This window comes from Amblyomma mixtum, chromosome 1, assembly GCF_055824585.1.
Source record: "Amblyomma mixtum isolate Tamu chromosome 1, ASM5582458v1, whole genome shotgun sequence".
NCBI lineage: Eukaryota > Metazoa > Arthropoda > Arachnida > Ixodida > Ixodidae > Amblyomma > Amblyomma mixtum.
Window position 1 is genome coordinate 72,453,891 of NC_143012.1, and position 22,230 is coordinate 72,476,120.

The 22,230-nt window shown below is 47.4% G+C and overlaps 1 protein-coding gene across 1 annotated transcript in view; it reads right to left on the bottom strand.

Moving 5' to 3' along the window:
• The window catches only part of LOC149366774 (ATP-binding cassette sub-family G member 8), a 323,344-nt gene that overhangs the window by 4,822 nt on the left and 296,292 nt on the right, over positions 1–22,230 (bottom strand). Inside the window, exons 5-17 of the mRNA XM_089552289.1 lie at positions 21,919–22,157; positions 19,492–19,668; positions 17,883–18,273; positions 16,700–16,897; positions 14,957–15,098; positions 7,468–7,706; positions 6,423–6,540; positions 5,679–5,831; positions 4,668–4,784; positions 3,296–3,479; positions 2,446–2,654; positions 1,690–1,766; positions 482–892 (exon numbers count right to left, since the gene is read on the bottom strand). Of these exons, the coding sequence (XP_089408415.1) occupies positions 482–892; positions 1,690–1,766; positions 2,446–2,654; positions 3,296–3,479; positions 4,668–4,784; positions 5,679–5,831; positions 6,423–6,540; positions 7,468–7,706; positions 14,957–15,098; positions 16,700–16,897; positions 17,883–18,273; positions 19,492–19,668; positions 21,919–22,157 (2,655 nt within the window). The remainder of the gene's footprint in view (positions 1–481; positions 893–1,689; positions 1,767–2,445; positions 2,655–3,295; positions 3,480–4,667; positions 4,785–5,678; positions 5,832–6,422; positions 6,541–7,467; positions 7,707–14,956; positions 15,099–16,699; positions 16,898–17,882; positions 18,274–19,491; positions 19,669–21,918; positions 22,158–22,230) is intronic.

The following is a 22,230-nucleotide window of genomic DNA, read 5'->3' on the forward strand; positions in this document are numbered from 1 at the left end:
AGTGTGCTAGAGGAATGCTGACTTCCTTTTTGCATTTATATAGGCGTATTTGGTTTAGAGTGCAGCGACAAGACTCAAGATGAAGCGGGAAGTAGTGGAGCTCGTGAGGATGAAGCACTGCCGTCTATGCCACGTTCCTGTTTTTTTTTTAAATTTTTTACGAGCTTCTTGAATCAAGGTGAGAATACCGTACTCAGAGGCCAGTCACTGCAGGTTTTCCTGGGATGCCCATGGAATTCGTAGTGATTTCGTACTTTGCAGACATGTTTGGGGACACAAAAGCTGGCACTGACGAACACAGTTCGTTGAATGCTCTCTGAAAACACAACGCAAGCGACTGGGCGAAACAGAGGGACGCGTTGGCGGAGACATTTCGTTGCATGAACAAGCACTAATGCCATTTGAATTAACCGTTTAAGAATTGAGTAGATTTGGTCGGTTGCCGGTAAAAATGTCGTTCCATTGTCTTCCTCCTGCTCACCTGTATGCCATTCTCCTGCAAGACCACGGGTCCCCGCGGACAGTCATACATGGGCGTCGTGCCACCGGCGAACTCTACCATCGCCAGCTGCTCGAGGGTCCATCGGAGCGGCGACACCCACTGGAGCCAGGAGGTGACCAGCGAGAGGTCCATCAGGTGGACGGCGTAGCCTCCGCTGAGGCAGAAGATGAGCATGACGAGTCCCAGGAAGGCAGCGGCGCGCTGGCGCGTCGGGAAGGTCCACGCGGACGTCATGGCCACGGCCCTAGCGGTGAGCAGGTAAAGCAGCGTGTAGCCCATGTAGGGCCCGAAGTTGCGCGTCTCCTCTCGCTGGGGCAGGCCCGTCATCGAATAGGCGGGAAAGACGTATGCAGCCGCGATGGCTGCGGCCGTGGGCAGGCTGTAGGTTAGCTGCACACGGAGCATGGAGAGGTTGGCCAGAGAAGAGAAGACGAGAGAACAATGAAATACAATCAATCAATCAATCAATCAATCAATCAATCAATCAATCAATCAATCAATCAATCAATCAATCAATCAATTTCTTTCTCAAATGATGCAAAACACACGACGTTTAAGAACCGGAATGGCATTGGCTTACACCTCCTGGCCTACGCGCAAATGAGTACGGCAGACATATGCAGAAAAATTTACGCGATTCCTGGCACGGGTCACAAATGCGTTTGGTAAATAGACAAAGTACTTTAGGCGGGCTGAAAGTCTAAAGGGTGACGTACGACGTATACCTGATATAGCAATTAGTTGAATGTGCACGAGTAGGCGAACGTAATTTCAGTGTCCCCTTGATATGGAAGGCTGTTTTCTTATCCGAGTGCTTATCATTGTGAATAAAGCTTGCCTAACACATACATAATCTCATCCTCACCTGTCTACTTTGCTGATAATCGAAATTTCTGACTACACATAGGGCTATATAGTGCCGAAGTCTTCACTGTACCATGTTTTGCCACCTGAATGATTAGAACCCTCTGCTAGAGCCACGACTTCGGCAGCAAGGCAGTCGAATAATTTATTCAAAAGTGCACCCGAAATAAATAAGGACTAGCGATACCAAAGAAAAAAAAATAAGTCAGACACGTAAAATTGGAACCAATAGTGGTGGGTGACTGCGTGAGCAACGACATAGGATATTACTCACAAAAACAATGTCGCGTCTGTGAAACAACAGCAGTTCGAAGTACGCTTACCTTCGATATAATGTACGCAACGCCATTGTACAACCTTTCGTTGATGTCTCGCATCACATACGTTTTTTCTCGCCAAACTGCAAAAGAAGAACGAAAAAAACGGCTTTCAGCCATGGCGCGTTGATGTGCTCAGTATTTGATGCCTTAGAGAGACATGCCAAAATATCTCAAGCGTTAGGAAGAACATCGAAGTTCGGTATTCTGATTTAACATACAAACAGCTCTGCTCGTCACATTTTTTTTATGTTTAAGGTCCCCTCATATGGTGCTACATAATTTCACAGGCGATCAACTTGAATTTCGCCCCGCTGCGGTGGCTCAGTGGTTACGGCACTCGGTGCTCACCCGAAAGACGCGCGTTCGATCCCGGCCGCGGTGGTCGAATTTCGATGGAGGTGAAATTCCAGAGGCCCGTGTACTGTGCGTTGTCGGGGCAGGCTAAAATACCCCAGGTGGTCGAAATTTCCGGAGCCCTTCACTACGGCGTCCCTCTTAGCCTTAGTCCCTTTGGGACATTAAATTACCATAAACCCATAAACTACGCAGCCATAAAAAACCATCTGTGATTTGTGGTCCGCTCAGGTGGCCCGTGCCCATCTCTTATTGTTGACTTCAGCTAGAATATCATTAACTCGTTTCTGGTCCGTGATCCATTCTCCACAACAATGGTTGCAAGTATTTTTAACAATACGTTGACCCCCCCCCCAACCCTCTTCTCTACTGTGCAATGGCAACGCAGCGAGGTCGCATAAGTACCGTCGGTGACGTCTCCCAGGAGCAGAGGCCAGAGACAGAGGCCCAGCAGGGCGTAGTGGAAGCCCAGCCGGTCCAGCACGTGCTCCTGGTCGAGTCCTGCGCGAACGTTCCAGAAGATGGCGCCGAGCAGCACCGAGATGAAGGCGGCCAGGAAGAGGCGACGGAAGAAGTGCACCACGTTGTACGGGAACGTGTAGATCAGCGCCCGGCTGCACGAGAGATATAAGACGCGGAACGCGAGATGAGGGTCTGTGCAGTGACACTTTCGCCGCCTCAATGCTGCGTTTTACAATTACAACCCTCGCTATCGTAACCTTACAAAATAGAACGGCTTGAATCTGAGCTGAGTGGTTCTTAGCACTTTAGCAGAAAATATGCATATATGCATGTTAGTAGATATTAGCAGAAATATAGGACGAGTCCAAACAATCAGACAGGAGCGAACACTGACAAGGAACTAAAACGGACTGCTAGACGAAATGAGAATGTAAACGTAAAAAGGCTAACATGTTTCTATTTAAATAAAGTCTATCTAATATCCTGGCCACTTTCGGAGTTCCAGCGTAAGGGATGGTGCGCTAACGCATTTTCATTTGTTTTTTTTTTTGTGCGTTTTCTTCTTATGACTCTGGATTTCTGCCTCCTGTTCATTGTTTCATTGCCGATCATTTTGGTCCGCCAAGCATGACGGTGACCGCGCTTTGACTGCGAGCATAATGAAAGCGAGAGTTATTCCGACATGATCGTTCTATCCCGGATGAAGCTGTTTACGATATTTTATCCGGCAAGCCTCTTTCTCCGGAATGGCCGCAGTGAAGTGGGAGGCTTGGAAACCAGTGGATCTACTCACATCCACAGTGCGAGCATCTGGCCGAAGAAGCCCGCCCTGTAAACATCCATGGGCGCGTTCCCCGGCGGCCCCGGATCGGACAGTGCTGTCTGCCGCCGTCGGAACACCTCCACCAGGTTCTCCACTCGCTGGCTCGACTCCAGCATGGCCTCCGGCGAGAGGTTGTCCAGCGTTACCAGGTCGACTGCAGCACAAGAAGCGCGGGAACAAAGGTCAGAACACACGAGGCCACAGGCATATCTTCGTTTAAGTTTAGCAGTGTGTCTTGAAGATTGCAGAGTAAACATGGAGGAAGGTTAGAAGAATGACGGAAGAAGACCGGTCTTTGCTTATAAATGTAATTCACTGAAAAAATTTCTCCCACATAGAGTCGTGCGCAAAGGTGGAGAGATCACGCGAATGGCTATGAGTACGATTTTACTGCGTATAAAGACGTGCCGGGCGGAAGTGTATCGGCAGACAGGATAACTTATTTGGTCAGGCATCCTATGCATATCTTGAAAACAGGCGCTGAACCGCGAAAAAGCACTGGCACGTAGTTCTGTCAGTTTGTGTTGCGTCTCTATTATTGTACAGGGGTGCGCATGTCACGCAGTGAACGACTACATACAAGAAGGGACATTGAACTGTCTCGTCGTTATCGCTGTCAGACAAAGAATTGCGCTTTATGCGAAATTACTTGAGATCAGATTTATGTGCTTCGCATTTAACCCGCTCGCTTGTGCTTATTGCGTGATGGATATGTCTCGAAAAATTTAATTGAACTTCAGTTTTAATTACAGCATGCTGTCTTTATTTCACTCCTAGGTGCTGGCCCAGCCATCCACACTGGCACACTGCTTTGAAACTAGAGGTCGTGAACGGAGAGCATTTACAACTCGGTTGTTTTCATTACGAATGCGACATTTTTGCAACCTTTATTAAACTCGAAGCAGGTAAATGTTCCGAAATCCCTGCATCCCCTCGGCAGTGTGGCAGAAGATAGTATAGTCGTATAGTGTAGTATAGTGCATGGTCGCGCGCAAAGGGTCATATCTTCTTTCGGACTCACGTCACTGCGAAACACTGACAACTGCATGAATACGGTATATCAAAAACCGTAGTCCACAGTTTCTTTGAGATCACATTACTATAACTGCAGTGGCTATAACTGCAGTAATATACATTAAGATCAATTATATAAACTCAGAAAAATTTAAATATCTGAGGCAATAGGTGCAACTACCTAGAGCTACAGATGTAATAGCGTTTTGTGATCTTTCATGCATGGCAATTTTTTACAACAGTGTTTGCTGAATTCGCAAGAAAAAACGGAGGACGTCTCAACATACCAAACTGCAGAAAACGAAATGGGGTATAGATTAGTACTCACGGTAGTAGTCGGACGGGTTCTTGTAAGCCGGGCAAGGAAAGTCGATGTACGAGAAGTAAGGCAGCAGGTCGCGTCGCTTGCCGTGGTAGACCATGCGACCCGTCGATATGATGGCGACTGGGAGGAAACAAGAATGTGTAGAAGGTTTTTTTTTACTTTCATTACTATTGCATGGGGCATGAGGTATCATGGCGCTTAATAGGATACTCTGGAACAATCTAAACGGGTGCCTGCTTACAGGGATGTCAAATGTCCAGCCTCATCAACTTCATCCTTATCACTCGGGTACAGTTCAGGGCAGGACGAAGGTCTTATCTTTTGATCTTCAGTTACTTTTACCTTCTGCCACCCATGGCTACCACAGCCTTCAAAGATTTTGCGACTTAAAGTTCTCTCTTTTTCTTTACCACCCCAACTTCATTTTCATTAATTTACTGCCTATCCTGCCAATCTATCAGACCAAAGTTTGTCTCTTAGAAGTAGTGTATGTCTCGTTCAAATACATTTCTTTTTCTTCGCTTTAACTATCACCTCTGGTTTAGTTCTAACGTTTCAAGCAGTGGTAATACCTACAGAAGCTTACCGTATAATTTGTCAGTCGAATTTTCTGAAGAATGACACGCATGTGCTCGCCTACAAGGGATCATGTCGTGAAATGCCGTAGCAGCGTAAGGAAGCGGTTTGGGCAAGATGCGGCGTCCTTCACTGCCATCAACGAGAACCTATTCCCTGTTCCAGTGGACTACCAAACATATTCTACTTATAATGATTTTATGTGCTTATTATGAAACTATAGCATGCCTTCAGGCTTATGTTTCACGTCCCCAACAACCGGTGACGGCAAAGAAAAACACAACTAAACCAGCCACACTAAAGGTCGCATTGTCCTGCGGTGAATTTTTGACGCATGAAAATACTATTTGCCGCAGTAAATGTGGTGGGGAATAAATATGAAGTGTCATAAAATTATTGGTGCGGCTTAAAAGAATGGCGATAATGAAGAGCACTTACCGCGCGTCATCATGGTGAAGATTTCGTATGTGGGCGGGTGGATGGTCATGATGACGATGCGACCCCTGGCGGCCCACTGTCGGAGGTAGTCGATGAGGAAGAAGCTGTCGAGGATGTCCATTCCCGAGACGGGCTGGTCTAGCAGCACCACGTCTGCGGTGTCGGGAGAAGTCATCACCATCATCATCATCATCATTATTTCGTCATCACTTCACTATCATTGCTGCTGTGCACGGACCGTGCAACAAACATCAGTAGCGAGTAGATGTCTCAGTACTAATGAAGGAGGCCTAGAGTAGCAAAAGTTACTGCTTCCATACTAAAATCCTTCTTTCGTGTTCCAGCACGTACCTCTTTCACTATCATTATCATTTGTGCGCGTATCGCTTAGTGCATCTTCACAAGAAAACACACTGTATCCTTCAAAAATTTTAATTTCGATTGCGTTTTGATGCTGTTATGCCGAGGATCTATTCTATAATTCATGTTCATAGACAGCGCAGTGAAATAACGTGGAATAAATTGCTTTAAAATTACTGGCAGTCACTATTTTGTATGACTGCTACTGCCCGAACAGTTTAAAATCCTTCTTGATTATGACCTGTTTGTTTTCCACAAAGATGACTTAATGTACGTAACAATGAAATTAAATCAAGCTCTCTAAGCCCTACAAATACTGCTTTGTTTTAACAAAAGACATTGCTTCAAAAAAATATTCAGTCTTCAAAAAATTTTAATACTGACCCGTGTCGAGAAGCAACTGGGAGCCAACGTTGAGTCGTCTCGCTTCGGATTCGGTCAGGTCTCGAATTCTCGTGTGCTTCAGCTGACCAAGGCCCAGGTCTTCGAGGAGGGCATTGATCTGCACCAGAAGTATTTTTTTTTTCATAAAGTGAGAACCGAAAGACATTGCACAAATTTCGAGCTACATGCATGACATAGCTTGCTCCAGACTTACAATCGACATCTCTCCGCAGATATAAAAGCTCCGCACATTTTTTCGAACCTTTATTTTATTTTTTAGCAACAGCATTTCGGATAGGCAATTTCTTACTGAGAAGTCCACATGGCCGGAGGTCGACTCGCATTAGATACTTTGCGCTTGTTCTGCGTATTACTACAGATTTAGAAGATGTGGAATTATTCCCCGTTTGCTGTGTCGGACGAAGATGGATGAAAAAAGGAAAGATCAGATCACGAGATTAGGGACAAGGTACAGATTAAATGGAGGTGGGGGCGAAAAAAGAGAAATAATTGGAGGAGGCAGTTAAGCTCCGCCTTATGGGTATGACTCGATAGAGTATTTAATGGGTTAATGCCCATAAAAGCGTATTCGGTCACTCTCTTCTTTACGATCATAGAGATCCCCGGGAGTCCTCGTACTCCTCCAGGTGCAGTGGTGCAGCGGATAAGCGATGCGCCACTGCCCTGCGATGGCAGGTGCTTCCAGCGGTGGGGCTTGTGCGACCCAGGTTGCTTTTCCCGAGTGGCCAATCATTAATTTAGCTGCCACCTGCCACGGCGGGCAGTTCGCTCACTATCCGGTGGGCAGGTTGTGATTTCGCCGCAAGATCACGTGACCTAAGTGGCCCACCTGCCTTCTAGGTTGCTCTTCAGGCCCCACCTGCCAGGGTCATGCTCGTGATTTTTCTCTCACAACGCCGACGACGTTGAGGCTGGATTTTCCGCTGAAGGGGGATTTCACGCTACCACGCTCAAAGCACCATCGAAAAAATAACAGAAAGAAGTAGACGAAACAGTTAAGTGGAGACAGGAACCCGTCCCTCACCCTGGCCTTGGTGTCTCTGCCGGGTCCTCCGGGTTCCTGGAGCAGCGAGGTGAAGAGCATCCACTGGCGCACGCTCATGTCTGGCCAGAGGCGCCAGTTTCGGGCCACGTAGGCGACGCAATGCTCCAGCCTGGCCGGTGGCATGAACAGCCCGTTGAACATGATGTCACCGCGCAGGCGGCTGCCCCACTTGGGGTGGCGGTTGGCGAGGATGTCCAGCAAGGCGGAGCCCTCTTGCTCTGCGCACCAAAGTGGAAGACACGGTTAAACTGGTTGCGGAAGAGGCAGTCTGGGTTGTTTTATAGCGTCACCCGTTGTAGGCCGGATCCTATTGGCTCTGGGCTTGCTTAATGTGCATGTTCAAACTGAGATTTAAGTGCAAACGTCGGTGTATCCACTAAAAGCTGCCACGGAGACAGCGCTATAGACCTTATGCGAAATGCACTGCCATCTAGCGGTCGTCGCGCGCGTTCCGCCATGTTGGAGGATAGCCGCCGGATTCACAGCACGTACTGGTACACGCTCGTCGCGCGCGCTCGAGTTTCACCGCCCTCAATATGCTCACATATTGCTCATTGCTTTGCTGTACGCAGAAGGGTCACAAAGAAGCCCAGGGAAAAAAAGGCAAGAGCGCTTGATTTGAGTGCATTTCTATTTTTGGACTGCGATCCCCGACATCCGCGGCACAAATGTTGCAGAACCGTCGCTACATGTCGAGACATCGCGCAACACATTTCGTTATCGCCATGTAGCAAATGAAATTAGAAATAAGCTTTGTAGGCACGAAGAAAATGTCACACAAAAGCTGTTTTTCTGCTGCGATTGCCCGTGAAGTGCTGGATTATCGGCCTCGCAAGAGAGTAATCGTGATCAGCTGTTCAGTGGTACGGGTCGCGCTTTGTGAGAACCGTCGCTCCTAGCGTTATCCGCTGCAGCGGTTACACGCGTTAGTTTTTAGTGCGAATATTTGTTTCGATGGAAACACTAGCAAGAGTCAAGTGCCCGTGGCAAAGAACGTTTGCGCTCTGCAAGTCAGTCAATCTTTTCTGTTAGACCAGGGAAAGGTGCCTATTTTGTGGAGCTACGGCTTGTATGCGTGTAGCGATTTCACTGAACCGGCCGGTTTCCACGAAACCGTGTGTTGTGTAAAAAAAAAAAAGAAAGGACCGTAAGGGCAGCCGCTCAAGCGGTACCATAGTTCCAACTAGTAGCGGGAATGCATAACGCGTGTAGAATACTCCAAAAATATCAGTGCACAACTGCTTGCTCGTCGTGGTAAAACCATAGGCACTGCTGCATTCACGGGCTACGTGTTTTTAACGGCGATAGTCCAAGAATGGTAAGCACTTGTGTAGTGGGGTCGTGCGGCGACCCAGGGGTCTATGTACCCGGTAATAATAATAAAATGTTTTCTCTCTCGGTCTAGGGCACTAGGGCAAACTAGGGGCTCTAGAGCACTAGGGCAAACAAACAAATGCTGTATGAACTTTTCAAGGAAAATGAAAAGCGTTGCATGTTGAGAGGCCACTTTTTTCGACACTACCACATGAGCGTGAAGTTTACTATCGTTTGCTTTCGGCGCCTACACAACACACAGAAAACGCAACCACAACAACAGCAATTCAAGCAGCACGCCCGTCCGCAAAAAGTATCGAACCAAATAAAAACTGACTCAAACTAGATCGAAATACGCACATTTTTAGCCGTAAACGAAAATTACACTTTCTTCGTACATTTCTTGGTGTTCAGCGTCGGCAAACTGACGAAGGACTCCGTGAAAAACTTGTAGCTCCGTACTCGGTGGCGTACGGAAAGTGGTTTGGACGCGTAGTAAGTGTCTGCGAAGTCACTTAAACTTGGGCAGCAGAAACACGTCGACTGACCATTCAGTCATGTTTACAGGCTCAAGTGACAGTAAATAAGGTTTTCGAGCCAGCACAGCAGTAAGGAAGCTAACGCAGGGCACGCCTAAACCCAGACAGCAGAGGCGGAACGAGCTTCTGTCATCCTCCAACATGGCGGATTTCCACTGGTTCTTCTTTTCTCCGATAGATGGCAGCAATTTTGCATAAGGTCTATTAAACAGCTTTTGGGGGGACTTTTCCTGGACATCGGCCAGCATGCAGCCGTCATATGGGCAGCTGGTGCTGCCACCCAAGCCATCTGCCCAACATAACCATCTAATCAACTGATCAAGAAAAAAAAGGCAATGCTTTTTTTCTTCAACTTGAGTCAAAAGGCGAATTTTTGCAACAAGGAAATTTTACCAGGAGCTACCATATTGTTCATTCAATAGCCTAAATGCGCTAAACCGACGCCGATAGGTGAATGTACCATGCCCCTGAATTGAAGAGGATTTGTACTCTTATAAAGCCACTTACTTTAATGTGTGAAAACGTGAAACCGCACACAAGAAGAAACAAAGCACAACAGATACTACCACGGCTAACCTCCTACTATTCTTTTTATTTTCATTTAGGCGTATCATGCCCCTGAATTGAAGAGGTTTTGTACTCTTATAAAGCCACTTACTTTGATGTGTGAAAACGTGAAACCGCACACAAGAAGAAACAAAGCACAACAGATACTACCACGGCTAACCTCCTACTATTCTTTTTATTTCCATTTAGGCGTATCATATATGTACTGATTTCTTTCATAACGTCACCACAGGAGTTTGGTGGCTTCGCCTAGAAATGTAACTTCTTTACAAGTGAAACATAGAGAGGGAACACAAACACAAGATACACCAGTATCCTAATAACTCCTGCCTGTACTACCTCTCCAGTATTCTGGTCGCTATACTTTGCAGTTGCCTAGTGTATTGGGAACAGTGTTAACATCTGCACCCATTCGAGTGCAGAGAATATATATTCCTGCTTCAATAATTTTTTTTCTGCCTACGTTGCCATAGCGTGTCGTTGAGATATCGACCAGTTTGGCGGATGTATTTGCTCTCGTGCGGAGGGGGAATTTCATGCGCAAGATCTCCCGTACATGCCACAAAGGTGCCGCAAGGATTGGGTGCGCTCGTCTGCCAGGGTTTCCGAAAGAGGTTCGTCATCCTGCGCATGTTGCCCCAATTATCTGGTGCGGACATCATGTCTATGGGGTTTATTTGGGTTTATACTCTTTTGGAATTCAAATACAGCGCCACTGTTACCGTTTGGTAAAGTTTCCTCCTCTGAGGCCGCAGTCTATTTGCTTAGTTATTCTAAGCATTAATCCTAAGCAAATGATTCAAGAAAGGTTACCGCAACGCCAGCTGACATCAAGCGTGTCCAGTGTGGGAAGAAACAAGCGAGCATCGAATGGTAGTAAGTTTTTTATACTGCAATGCGACTTTAGAACCAAAACAGAACTGCGTGAAGACGACGGGACAAAAGAAGGCACGAATACACACACACAAAGCGCAGTTGTCGCTTGTCCCTTGTTCATAGGAAGAGTGGTAGAGCCCAGAGTAGAAGAAATGTATTGAAGTAAGGCATGATGTTGGGCTAGTCGATTCATGGTTAGAGCGAAACAGAACTGCGCGAAGACGACGGGACAAAAGAAGGCACGAATACACACACAGAAAGCGCTTTGTGTGTGTGTATTCATGCCTTCTTTTGTCCCGTCGTCTTCGCGCAGTTCTGTTTTGCTCTAACCATGAACCGACTAGCCCAACATCATGTCTTACTTTAGAACCGTTGCTGGCGATTGCTGTTTTGACAAGTTTGGAGCGCTATGGGCGGAATTGAAGTCGTAGTTCGTCCGTCCTAGGGTGGCACTTCGAGCTCATCAGCTAAGCGTTGAGTTTGGTTCACTAACCTATAAAGGACCATTTCTGGGTACGTCACAGGTCACTGGCAAGAGACTATAACGCTTGCACAAAAAGTTAAACTTGGTTGACGGTTAGAGGGAAAAACTTGCTTACTTCTGCAAACGAAAACTAAAAAAATCATAAGTATGCCTCAAAACATATGCAATAAAAGCTTGCAGGCGGTTAGAAAGAACACCTTTTTATGGCTAAAAAAATTATGCACGCCAGCTATGCACTGCCTGATACGCACCGGTTATTGCCAGATAAAACCCTTCTTCTCGTTCAACAAAAGCTGACTTCTAAAAAATGCGAGCGATTCAAGGAAACGTTATAGAGACATACGTGTTTCGTTCTGAAATACGACCTAGCAGAAGTCATCAATAGCCTTTTGGACGTACTTAAAATGCTATATTAGGCAGGAATAAAACAAACCTTTCATGTCAGATGAGCAGGGTGAGAGAAAAGCATTGTTAAATTTAATTGAGAAACTAAACCTCCTCGGCTTTCAACCATAAACAGTGGGGTCGCATATATAATTTTGGAAGATTTAGTCTCGCTTGCAAGAACGCCGATTGATTTATTCCATATGCTATTCTCCGAAACTGTTATCCGCAAAGGTTGCACCACTTCATCTCACACAATGTGCAGCGGCAAAGCGCGCAGAAACTGAGGCCTTCCTCCATGACGACAAATAAGGTATGGGTTTGTGCCCCCGTGAAGGATCAGTTCCGAGAAAAACATGTCTCGGATGCAATTTCATCCACTGTTCATGCTCCGCAATAATGCGCCACTAAAAACGAAAAAATTACGTTCACTACACGAAATTCCTTGAAGGAGTTTAAACCTAAGCAGACTCTCACAAACACATAATAAATCAAAACTGGTTTCGAAGAAAAACTATGCCGCGCAATCCCACGAAGCAGACTGGCTTCTGAGGGCAATAGTTTCAGATAACGGCACGTGTTAGAAATCAATCGCACTTTTCGTGTCAGCGAAACTAAATTTTATGAATATTTACTTCAAAAAAGTTCGAGGTCCTGCAGCATTTTTTTCTTCACTGCCGCTGCATAAATCACTGTACTTCGTGGAAGAGTGCACTGAGAGCTTCGACCCACTGGCAGGCGTGCCTGCACAAGATTTTTCAGAATCACCGTCGCTTTCTCTGTTTAAAGGGACACTGAGGAGAGCACTATTAATATATTTTTTTATAGCAAAATCCGATAGTTCGGCATGTCATGGCTTTGTTGCCACTTGGCCGGCAGCGAAAAATGCATTTATTTCTAAGAAATTTGGATTCGAAGTTGAAAAGGTTTTTCCCGCCGCTGTGATTCAAACTTGGGATTCGGCTATGACGACAGATGACTAAGTGACGTGAAACATGACGTGATGCAGACTCCGTGATTTCTGGCTGCCAGCAGTGCGGCCTAGCAGCAGCCGAAAAGAAAGCTACCGCCGGCCGCACGTTGAAGGCATCTATCGGCTATTGCGGCCGTCGCTACAGTCGCTTCGATTACGTTTGCACCGGCGTTTTGCGAGCGTTACGATGGATCTCGTTCTCGAAGTCGTCAACGAAGTTCTCGCAAATAGACACCTTTAGCATACCGTGTACCTTGATACCGCTAACGGAATACCGGGAGCCCGCCTAACGCCGGCGAGCAGGCGCTGATTGGTCCCGATGCTTCAGGCGAGCGCGTAGCTGCCCGGCACGTGGCGCCATCTGGCGACGTCAAGGAGATTTGCGCATGCATTGGCTGCGCCTCAGTGATTTGTGCTTCTCGTGTCCTAGCGTTGCTAGAACCATTGGTTCCAGCAACACTGTTTTGTTATATGACGTCATGACGCTTGTACTTGCGAGTTTGGCCTGTGGCGGCGATACCTGTATTTTGGTTCTTGCTCTTTTCTACGTTACAAGAGCTTTGTTGTCAGTATGAGTGGCGTTTTTGTAATCATGAGCTGGTATTCTGTAGATACAAGCCAACTTCAATTTCTCCTCAGTGTCCCTTTAACTTGCATTCCTTTGGATGAATAGGTTTTTTATGCAAATAATACGGGTATGTATACAGCCATGCATAGAATATTCGGCATGTAGCAAAAAGACTGAGCGAAACGTATTTTGTATAGTACGGAACGGTAAGTGTAGTATGGTATGGTGCGGTTTGTTATGGCACAATATAATACGGTATGGTACACGTTAAACAGAAAGGAGCAAAATGGAGTAACCTGTCCCCTAGCACAGTCCATTTTAAAAAAGGGTGTGCGCTAGAGGACAGCTTGCGGCCTTTCGTAGCGAGAGCTACACTACGCCAGCTCATCGAGCCTTCAGCATGGCACCCCTTGAGTTCCGTGACGGCGCAGTGGCCTTGAGCCGGTTCGTCACGTGGTGCGGAGCAGCTGCTGCAGCCAGCGGCGCGGCGCACCGGCGAAACCGAGCTGCAGCAGCTGTGCGCATACGCCGTGGCGAGTGGGGAGGGGGAAGTGGAGAGGGAGAGAGGTGTCGCAGCTGTTTACGTAGGCGGCTCGGCGGGAGCTTTTGCGTCACTCCAGGTTCAACCAGAGCTAAACCATAGGCATATTCATGTTTACAGCGTACGGTACTATATGGTATGGTATGGTATGGTATGGTATGGTATGGTATGGTACGGTACGGTACGGTACGGTACGGTACGGTATAGTATGGCACGTCGCGGTGCGGCATGGTATTGTATGGTACGATGTGGTATGGTGAGTTCAGCGTTTTGTGCCTCCTCAGGGGCTGTGAGGGACGCCGCAATGGACAGCTCCTCATTAAACCCGACAAACTCAGGTTCTTTAATGTCTGCCGACATTGCAACGCACAGGGGCACCTTTGCATCGCCCCTCCGTCCAGAAAACAGCCGCCTCGGCCGGGTCTCCAACTCGTTATAAGGGGCTAGACAGCCAAATGCCAAAGCAATTGAGCCAATAAGGCTGGTCAAAACATAAAGGCCACTATATGTTATAAGGTAAATTTGGCAGAAGTTATTATAAAGCGCCTCTTTTGTCAGTCAAGAAATGCTTTCCTTTGATATCTTTGAGGTGTGAGGAAACCACATTTCTGTGCTAGGCCCCCAATTGTCCGCATGTTATTCGATTACGTCTGAAAGGACGGCGTATTAGTTTTCTTTAATGTCAGTAGGAACGACTATTAGAAGTTAGCGGTCGTGATGTCTGTTCTCTACTTACCTTTGTTTATGAGCGCTTTAACGTTCTCAAGTACGCAACGCCAAACAGCCCAAAAGTCAGTGCGCTGGTCTACGGTTACGTAACTGAAGATTAAGAACGTGCTATCACCAGAGTTCATCTTTCGTACCTTCGGGGTTATAGCCATCTACAATGCCAGCTGCAATGCCAGGGTAGCAGCTCCAAGGCGGTTGACCATGACGTCATGACAATAGGTCGATGCCATTGGTTTCAGGGCATCTTTTGAGTGGCATGTGCCGCTGCGGCCTTGAGTTGCGTCGTTTGAGAAGGCAGCGCGCAAACATGAGTCCTGTCCGCTTTTTTTGTTCGTCCTCGCTTTCCCTGCTTTCCCTGCCTTGCCTAACGGTGCAAACGGAGCAACCCAAACCAGAACTATAGATCTTCAGTTGTATCGGACTATACTGCGCCGTGGAAATATCTCCTCTTTGAGTGAGAGTCAAGGAAATATTTTTGAAACAGCAAGCTCACCGGACGTAGCAGTGATGGCGAGGATCTCTCCGCCTCTGACCTCGAATGAGAGGCCTTCTAGTAGCAGCAGCTTGGTGCGCGGACCGCCGCACAGACGCTGACCCAGGCTGGAACGGTCCAGTTCGAAAGTCAGGTCTCGAACCTGCGTCGAAAAACCATCGATGAAAGGATGACGGTCATACGCCAACGACACCTGCATCGCCTCATCTTGAAGACGTCTGACTGTGCAGGAAATCCAAATAGTGGCATACGGGCTATGACAGACAGTACTTCGTCGGCTGCCTCAACAGCTTGTCGCTGCAGAAATGTGCCCCACAGGGAGCGAAGGGGGGGGGGGGGGGGCAGTTTTCCTGCTGACAGGCTTTCTAGGACTTTCGCGTTGAGTTTTCCCTGCAATAATAATTTTGCCTCCGTCGTACGAAGTGAACCTGCTTAGCAGACTAGGTGCAAGTTCGCGTAGATAACAACAAAAAGCTGCCATGCATCATCGCATGCACCGTATAAGCAACCAAGTACAACTTAAAGTTCATACATAACAGTCTTGTTAGGAGGACAGGTTATACATGTTATCCAGCCAAGATCTGACAAAGAGGAAGAAAAAGAGGAACAAGTAGGAGAAGAGAAAGATGGCCCCGACGAAATTTTTATTCCTCCACATATTACAGAAGTACGCTTTCACTCGGTCCTTGGGCACTGTGGCGAGGGCTGATTTTTTAGCAAAGTCTGCCCTTGATGGACCTATCAACCCGTTCGTCCCAAATACTGCCTACTTGACTCTAGCACGCTTTCAGCGATTCCAGCGTCTCCACTTCTTGAGCCATGATCCTCTTCTTGCTGCAGCGGATTGTCAACACCTGGCATTTCCTTGGAGTGTGCGGATGTGCAGTTCGAGGCAATGTGAGGTGTCCATGACCCTTTTGCGCTACAGGCTACCGCGGCTAAATCTTTATTTATGCCGATCGGCGTTTTCTATAATCAACCTTTGTGAGCCTTGCGGCGCAATTGAGTCCATAGAACACTTTTTCCTCTTCTTCCGGCGGTTCGCTGCTCTCCGTAGAATTTACTCGGGCTCGCTCGACTCGGGCTTCTTCTATCTATTCTGATTCTCCAATCCTTCAGGGCAAGCGCCGACGGATAAGCCTTGAAACCAGTGTGCAATTATATTCATGATTATGTAATTTCATCTGGTAGATGCCTCTGCTAGAAGGTGAATTCACTACTTTTCCTTTTCCATATTTTTTTGTTTTGTACAAATTCTAGCTCTACGTCCCAAAATTATCAACATACTCCATTTTTTGTACATGTGTGTGTTTGTATCCACTATGCATCCTGGCCAATACCCCGCCATGGGTATGTGCCATTATGCCTGAGGACATAATCATCATCATCACCTTACACATACAACAATAACAACACGGGAGCTTAAGGGAGGGCAGTGAGAAGAAATGCACGAGCAGTGGAAAGGCGCGGTTATCCGTCGCATCTGCGGTTTTCTGTCCAAACACATTCAAAGAAGATGTTATCCCGTTGATCTTAAGCGAAGAAGATAAAACGGAAGAAGAGAGAATAGGTGTAAAGTGATTCCAAGGGCACAACAGCGATTACAACGGTTGCTCTTGCAGTGTAGGCATGTATCATTAGACGCCTGAGGGGCAACAACGATCGGGGGAAGTGCCTTTCTGCAGCACTTGTACGCATCGTTTCGCGGTGATGTCTGCAAAATCATCGCCTCCCCGTGCGCACCTGCAGGTGCGGGTGTTTGACGAGGGAGATGTCGGCCTCCCCGCCGGGCAGGCTGGAGTAGAGCGAGTCCCGTGGGAAGAGGGAGTTCTTGGTCAGGCCCTGCTTCTGCGGGGTGGCCCTGGAGCCCATGGACATGTGCGAGCCGGCCACGCTGCGACGGTCACCTGCCATGCGCGACTCGGCGCGGCTGGGAGGACCCTGAAGGAGTACGCGAGGAAGGCACGTGGTATGGCATGACAATATTTCATATATTGTTGCAATGTGAGAGCATCTGGCTGAAAGAGCCGGCTAAGCACAAGTCTCATTGCAGGTGCTGATTTTGAGTGTATGCATGCGATTTGTCCTTACAAAAATGGCCTATAGACAGTCTATAGATTTCTAATTGACTTTAATGACTTCCTGTAGATATTGCTTTTTGTCTGGTCATGGTCTATAGACAAAAGTCTACTAAAAGTGTATGGCCATAAATCTATAGATTGTCTATAGACTGTCTATGGTATTTGTGTTGCCTATAGACTTCTGTCTGTAGACAGTGTGTAGACTTTATAGACAGTAGTCTATAGACACTCTCTAGACTGTCTAAAACGTTTTTGTAAGGGTATGCAGTGAGGCCATTACTGATTTTTATGAATGACTTTTAAAGGCATGTATGAATGACTGATTGATTATTATTCAAAATAAAGTAAAATAGAACGGGTTAAACGCCGGGCAATTTCATTTCATTTTAATTTACCCTCAGGGCCTTGCAGTAATTGCAGAGGGGAGTGGGCAGAGTTTGTCTCAATGAGTAACTGCTGCAGTTAGTTCCATTTACTTGTTATTCGCTTTTAACTAAATGTGCAAGCACAACTATTAGTCTCTGACAGCGCAGTAATTACTGCTTTATAGACTAACTCGCAAGAGATCACCAACGACAGTCCGTCTTCTCTAGCTCTAACAGTTTGTCTCAATGTGTAACTGCCGCAGTTAGTCCCATTTACGTGTTATTCTTATTAACTAAATGTACCAGCCCAACTATCACTGACAGCGCAATCATTACTGCCTTAGAGAATAACTCGCAAGGAATCGCCAACGACAGTCCGTCTTCTCTAGCTCTAACAGTTTGTCTGAATGAGTAACTGCTGCAGTTAGTCCCGTTTACGTGCTATTCGCTTGGGGTGCGTAGAAGGACAATGCGTCCCACCTTGTGCGTGGACCCCGGCGGCACCGCGGTAGTGGAGGCCGTTCCGGGCCTCGGGATGACATCCCAGTGCCGGTCCTCCTCTCCGGCTATCAGGTCTGCCTCGCTGTTCGCCTTGAGCCGATGGTTGTGCTTGCGATGTCGCTCGTACGCGGAGATGGCCGACGCCACCCCCGAGGGCTCGGTGCTCACCAGGTCGTGGCTTCGGAAGTCCGGGTCGCTGCGAGCGCGCTTGGCGTTGGCCAGCCTTGCGCCGCCTTGATGGTCATCGTCGCTCGAGTCGTAGCCGCTAGAGTTCTCGCGACCCTGCGGCTGCGTAGTGACGCCTGAAGGTCGCTCACTGATGCCAAGGCACGAGCTCGGGTGCGGAGGCAGGACGCGTGGAAGACCGAACCTTTTTGTCCGCGGAAGAAAGGGAGCGAATAAAAGGAAACTGCTTAAAACCCAGTGTTCACTTTATGCACATAGAAGAACACAGGGAGAGATAACGGGTGTCCCAAAAATGAGTGATCGATTTTGGAAATCAATAAAAAAAAGAAGGAATGAGATAGAATTGTATTGTTTGCGGCCTTACGCTTAGGAAATCAGGGATTTTTATCCCTTTAAAATCCAAATTTAGCTTACATTTCCACCAACAGGTGGCGGGTATTTTCTTTGGAAACTGCGCCTCGTTTCAACAAAACTGTGTTCCAGGCGGTGGAACTCTAACACAATAAACACCCGCTGTACAACGGAATAAATCATTTTGGTACAGCATAATTGCAATCTCAGTAGCACAAGCTATCACCTTGACGGCGAACTACGGAATGACGAGCTCAAATATGCTCCGTTTTAGCTATACCTGTTCCAGATCGCTTGCAGCTCCACCTGTTGGTCGAGATGTAAACTAAATTTAAATTTTGAAGGGATAAAATTCCATGATTACCTAAGCGTAAGGTCGCAAACAATACAATTCTATCTCATTCTGTCTTTTTTTTTATTGATTTTCAAAATCCATCAGTCATTTTTGGAACACACTGTATGAACAAAGAAGGCACGTGAAAACAATGCCAGTTTTTAAAGCCTGCCAACTCAGGTACACCTTAATACCGATAATATGAAGAGGATAATCGGTGCAACCATGTGATATTCTGTGCTATCTGTGTACGTGCTTTTGCGGTACTTCTTACCGCAGTAGCAGTTTAATACATTTTGTCAGTTTACACAATGAATCATATAGCAATCACTCGAATGATCAGAGTCAATCTTAACGCTTACAGGAGTGATCATATGTGAAAATTGTACAGCTGAAGGAAGCAAGGGCACTATTTGTACATGCATGTAATTTTTTCGTCGAAAAAATTATTGTTTTCCAATTTAGCAATTCTCGCTTTCGGAAAGGGCTTGGGGTTTTGTTTCTACACAAAACAAGCGGCGAATACAAAGCGTTACATATACAGAACCATGTTTCAGAGTTAGCGGCTGAAGACTAAGTCTTTTATTGCTACGAGCAATACAAAAAATGCCCCTTATGAGAAGGTGCGTTGTATCACGGCAAAAGTGTCGTGGTACCGCCTGAAACTTTGTTCAGTGCATCTAGGATGTTGTACAGTTATGCTTTGCGTATGCATACCTGAGATACGTGTTGACGTTGACGCCGAGCTCAGAGCTGCGTTCCTTGGGGCCGTACTTGGGGTGGTTGAGGATGGTGTGCACCGTGGACTCCCGCAGCTGGAAGTTGCCGAAAGGCGGCTGAGACTTCTCCGACGTCCCCAGCGCTGAGTCGGTAAAGTCCGAATTCAGGTTTTGCCTGCGAATGCAGCAACATAGACAACTCTCATGGGACCAGCGAATGAACCACTTCAACGAATGCAGTCATATCCCACGTGCTTTTCATAGAAAGAAGCCTTGATGATGAGTTAGTATGGTGCTATTAATGATTTTTCTTCGCGATGAAGCCTGGAATGAGACAATGCCCGACGACTTCTATATGAAAATGGGCAAGTTCTGATCTTTATTTATTTATTTACAATACCCCTAAGGGCCCTCGTGAGAGGGCATTACATAGGGGCGGGGGGGGGGGGATACAAGCATGGAAATATGGCACAGGCACTTGAAAGAAAATACACGTAATAATGAAGTATGAAATAAAGCTAGTAATGTACACAAATAACACAACAAACAACGTATAATAAAATACTGAGTAAACGCGCATAATACAACAAAAATACCAAATCTGTTAGTCCATGGTTTGCTTTAACGAATGCTGAAAAGATTGTAAGTTAGCCTCAGTAGCTATGTGTGATGGCAAGTTATTCCAATCTATTATAGTGCGAGGAATGAATGATTTCGCGTAAAGCGATGAACGGCATGTTATGCGTTTTATTTTGTTATCGTGGTCGCGGCGAGGAAAGACTGCAGGGTGTGGCAAAAAAGAAGTCGTCGTGGAGGGTGGGGTGGTGATACAGTTTGTGAAATAAGGTTAGGCGAGCGAAATGGCGTCGACATGATAGCGGTTCCAACTCGGCACATTGTTTTAATGCTTTGACACTGGTGAAGCGGCTGAGATTGGCTGAGACGATGTCCTCGCTTTCGAACTTAAAGGGGCCCAGAAACACAATCTTAGTTGACTGATCTGCCTCTTGATCGCATACAGTGAGTTACAATGGTGCTATTAGCGTCGGTACTACCGCGTATATTCCGTTTTTTTAATATTTTAATATCCTCCCAAAAACAAATTAATGGCCCTGATGGTGTCCCCACACAGTGGCGGATTTTAGCAGCGGATATGACATCACCTGGCGCGAGCTTGATGATTGAACAAACAGGAAATCTACTGCAAATTGTGTGAATAAATAGAGACACATTTTGTCACCTGTCGGTGCTTTATATTAGATCAACAAAAACAACTTGTTCGTCTTAAATAAAAGCCCTGCAAAACAAGTAAATAAAAAAATGGCTGAGGCTTAACTTGGTTAAGCCTGGAGAATGCGAAGCATCATCGTGTCGCGTAATTTGGAGGCGCACAACCACAGCGACGGCGCGAGGTGGGCCCCCGTTTCTCCACTGTCGTGACGTCATCGTGCCACGTGGTGTGACGTCATGTATCACGTGATTTGGAGGCGCACAACCACAGCGACGGCGCGAGGTGGGCCCCCGTTTCTCCACTGTCGTGACGTCATCGTGTCACGTGGTGTGACGTCATGTATCACGTGATTTGGAGGCGCACAACCACAGCGACGGCGCGAGGTGGGCCCCCGTTTCTCCACTGCCGTGACGTCATCGTGTCACGTGGTGTGGCATCATCGTGTCACGTGATTTGGAGGCGCACAACCACAGCGATGGCGCGAGGTGGGCCCCCGTATCTCCACTGTCGTGACGTCATCGTGTCACGTGGTGTGACGTCATGTATCACGTGATTTGGAGGCGCACAACCACAGCGACGGCGCGAGGTGGGCCCCCGTTTCTCCACTGTCGTGACGTCATCGTGTCACGTGGTGTGACGTCATGTATCACGTGATTTGGAGGCGCACAACCACAGCGACGGCGCAAGGTGGGCCCCCGTTTCTCTACTGTCGTGACGTCATCGTGTCACGTGGTGTGACGTCATGTATCACGTGATTTGGAGGCGCATAACCACGGTGAAGGGCTGAAGTGGTAGCTAAAGTAGTATGCTTCGCATAAAATACATCACCAGAGGCCTTGGCATGGAAACGACGCTGCCAGTCTCAGCAAGAACGAGTTACAGAGACCAGGCAACCATGGAGTGCAAACTTCCGCGACGTGCTCTGGCAGGCTGTTTTGATTGGTTGCGACAGGTGCCGTCATTGGGAGAGCGAAATAGGAGTGGGAAGCCCCGCCAAAATCGAGTTAAGGGCAGCGTTTTGTTTGCTTGTATTTCGAAATTTCTTCATTGAATAACTCCCGTGCCTGTGCATCGATTCCTGTAATTCTTTTAAGTCAGCATCTGTGTGACATAAAGAATCCACCTGAAGTATAGCCGGTATCCCCCAAGCAGTGTTTCGCAGCCCCTTTAATTCATCGCTGCTGCCTCACGCACCTGTAGATGCTCCATGCGTGCAGGTCTTCTGTGGTCTTGTAAGTCCGGGCAGTGGCCGGCTCGGACAGCGTCGAGGGCGGCACCGAGTAGCGGCGCTCGTCGCCCCCGTTCAGCTCCCACATGCTGCTTGACAGGGAGGAGCGGCTCGTCTCCGTGTAGTCCCGCGGTGGCTCGGGCTGCAGGCCCTGCTGAAATGCCTGCGGCTGCTGCAGGAGCGGAAAAGGGTCACCGCCCGGCACCTGCGTCGGTTTGGGCGCCAATGAAGGGCGGTGAAGTGGGAGGAGATGTATGGGCACTGAACCTGAAGCGATT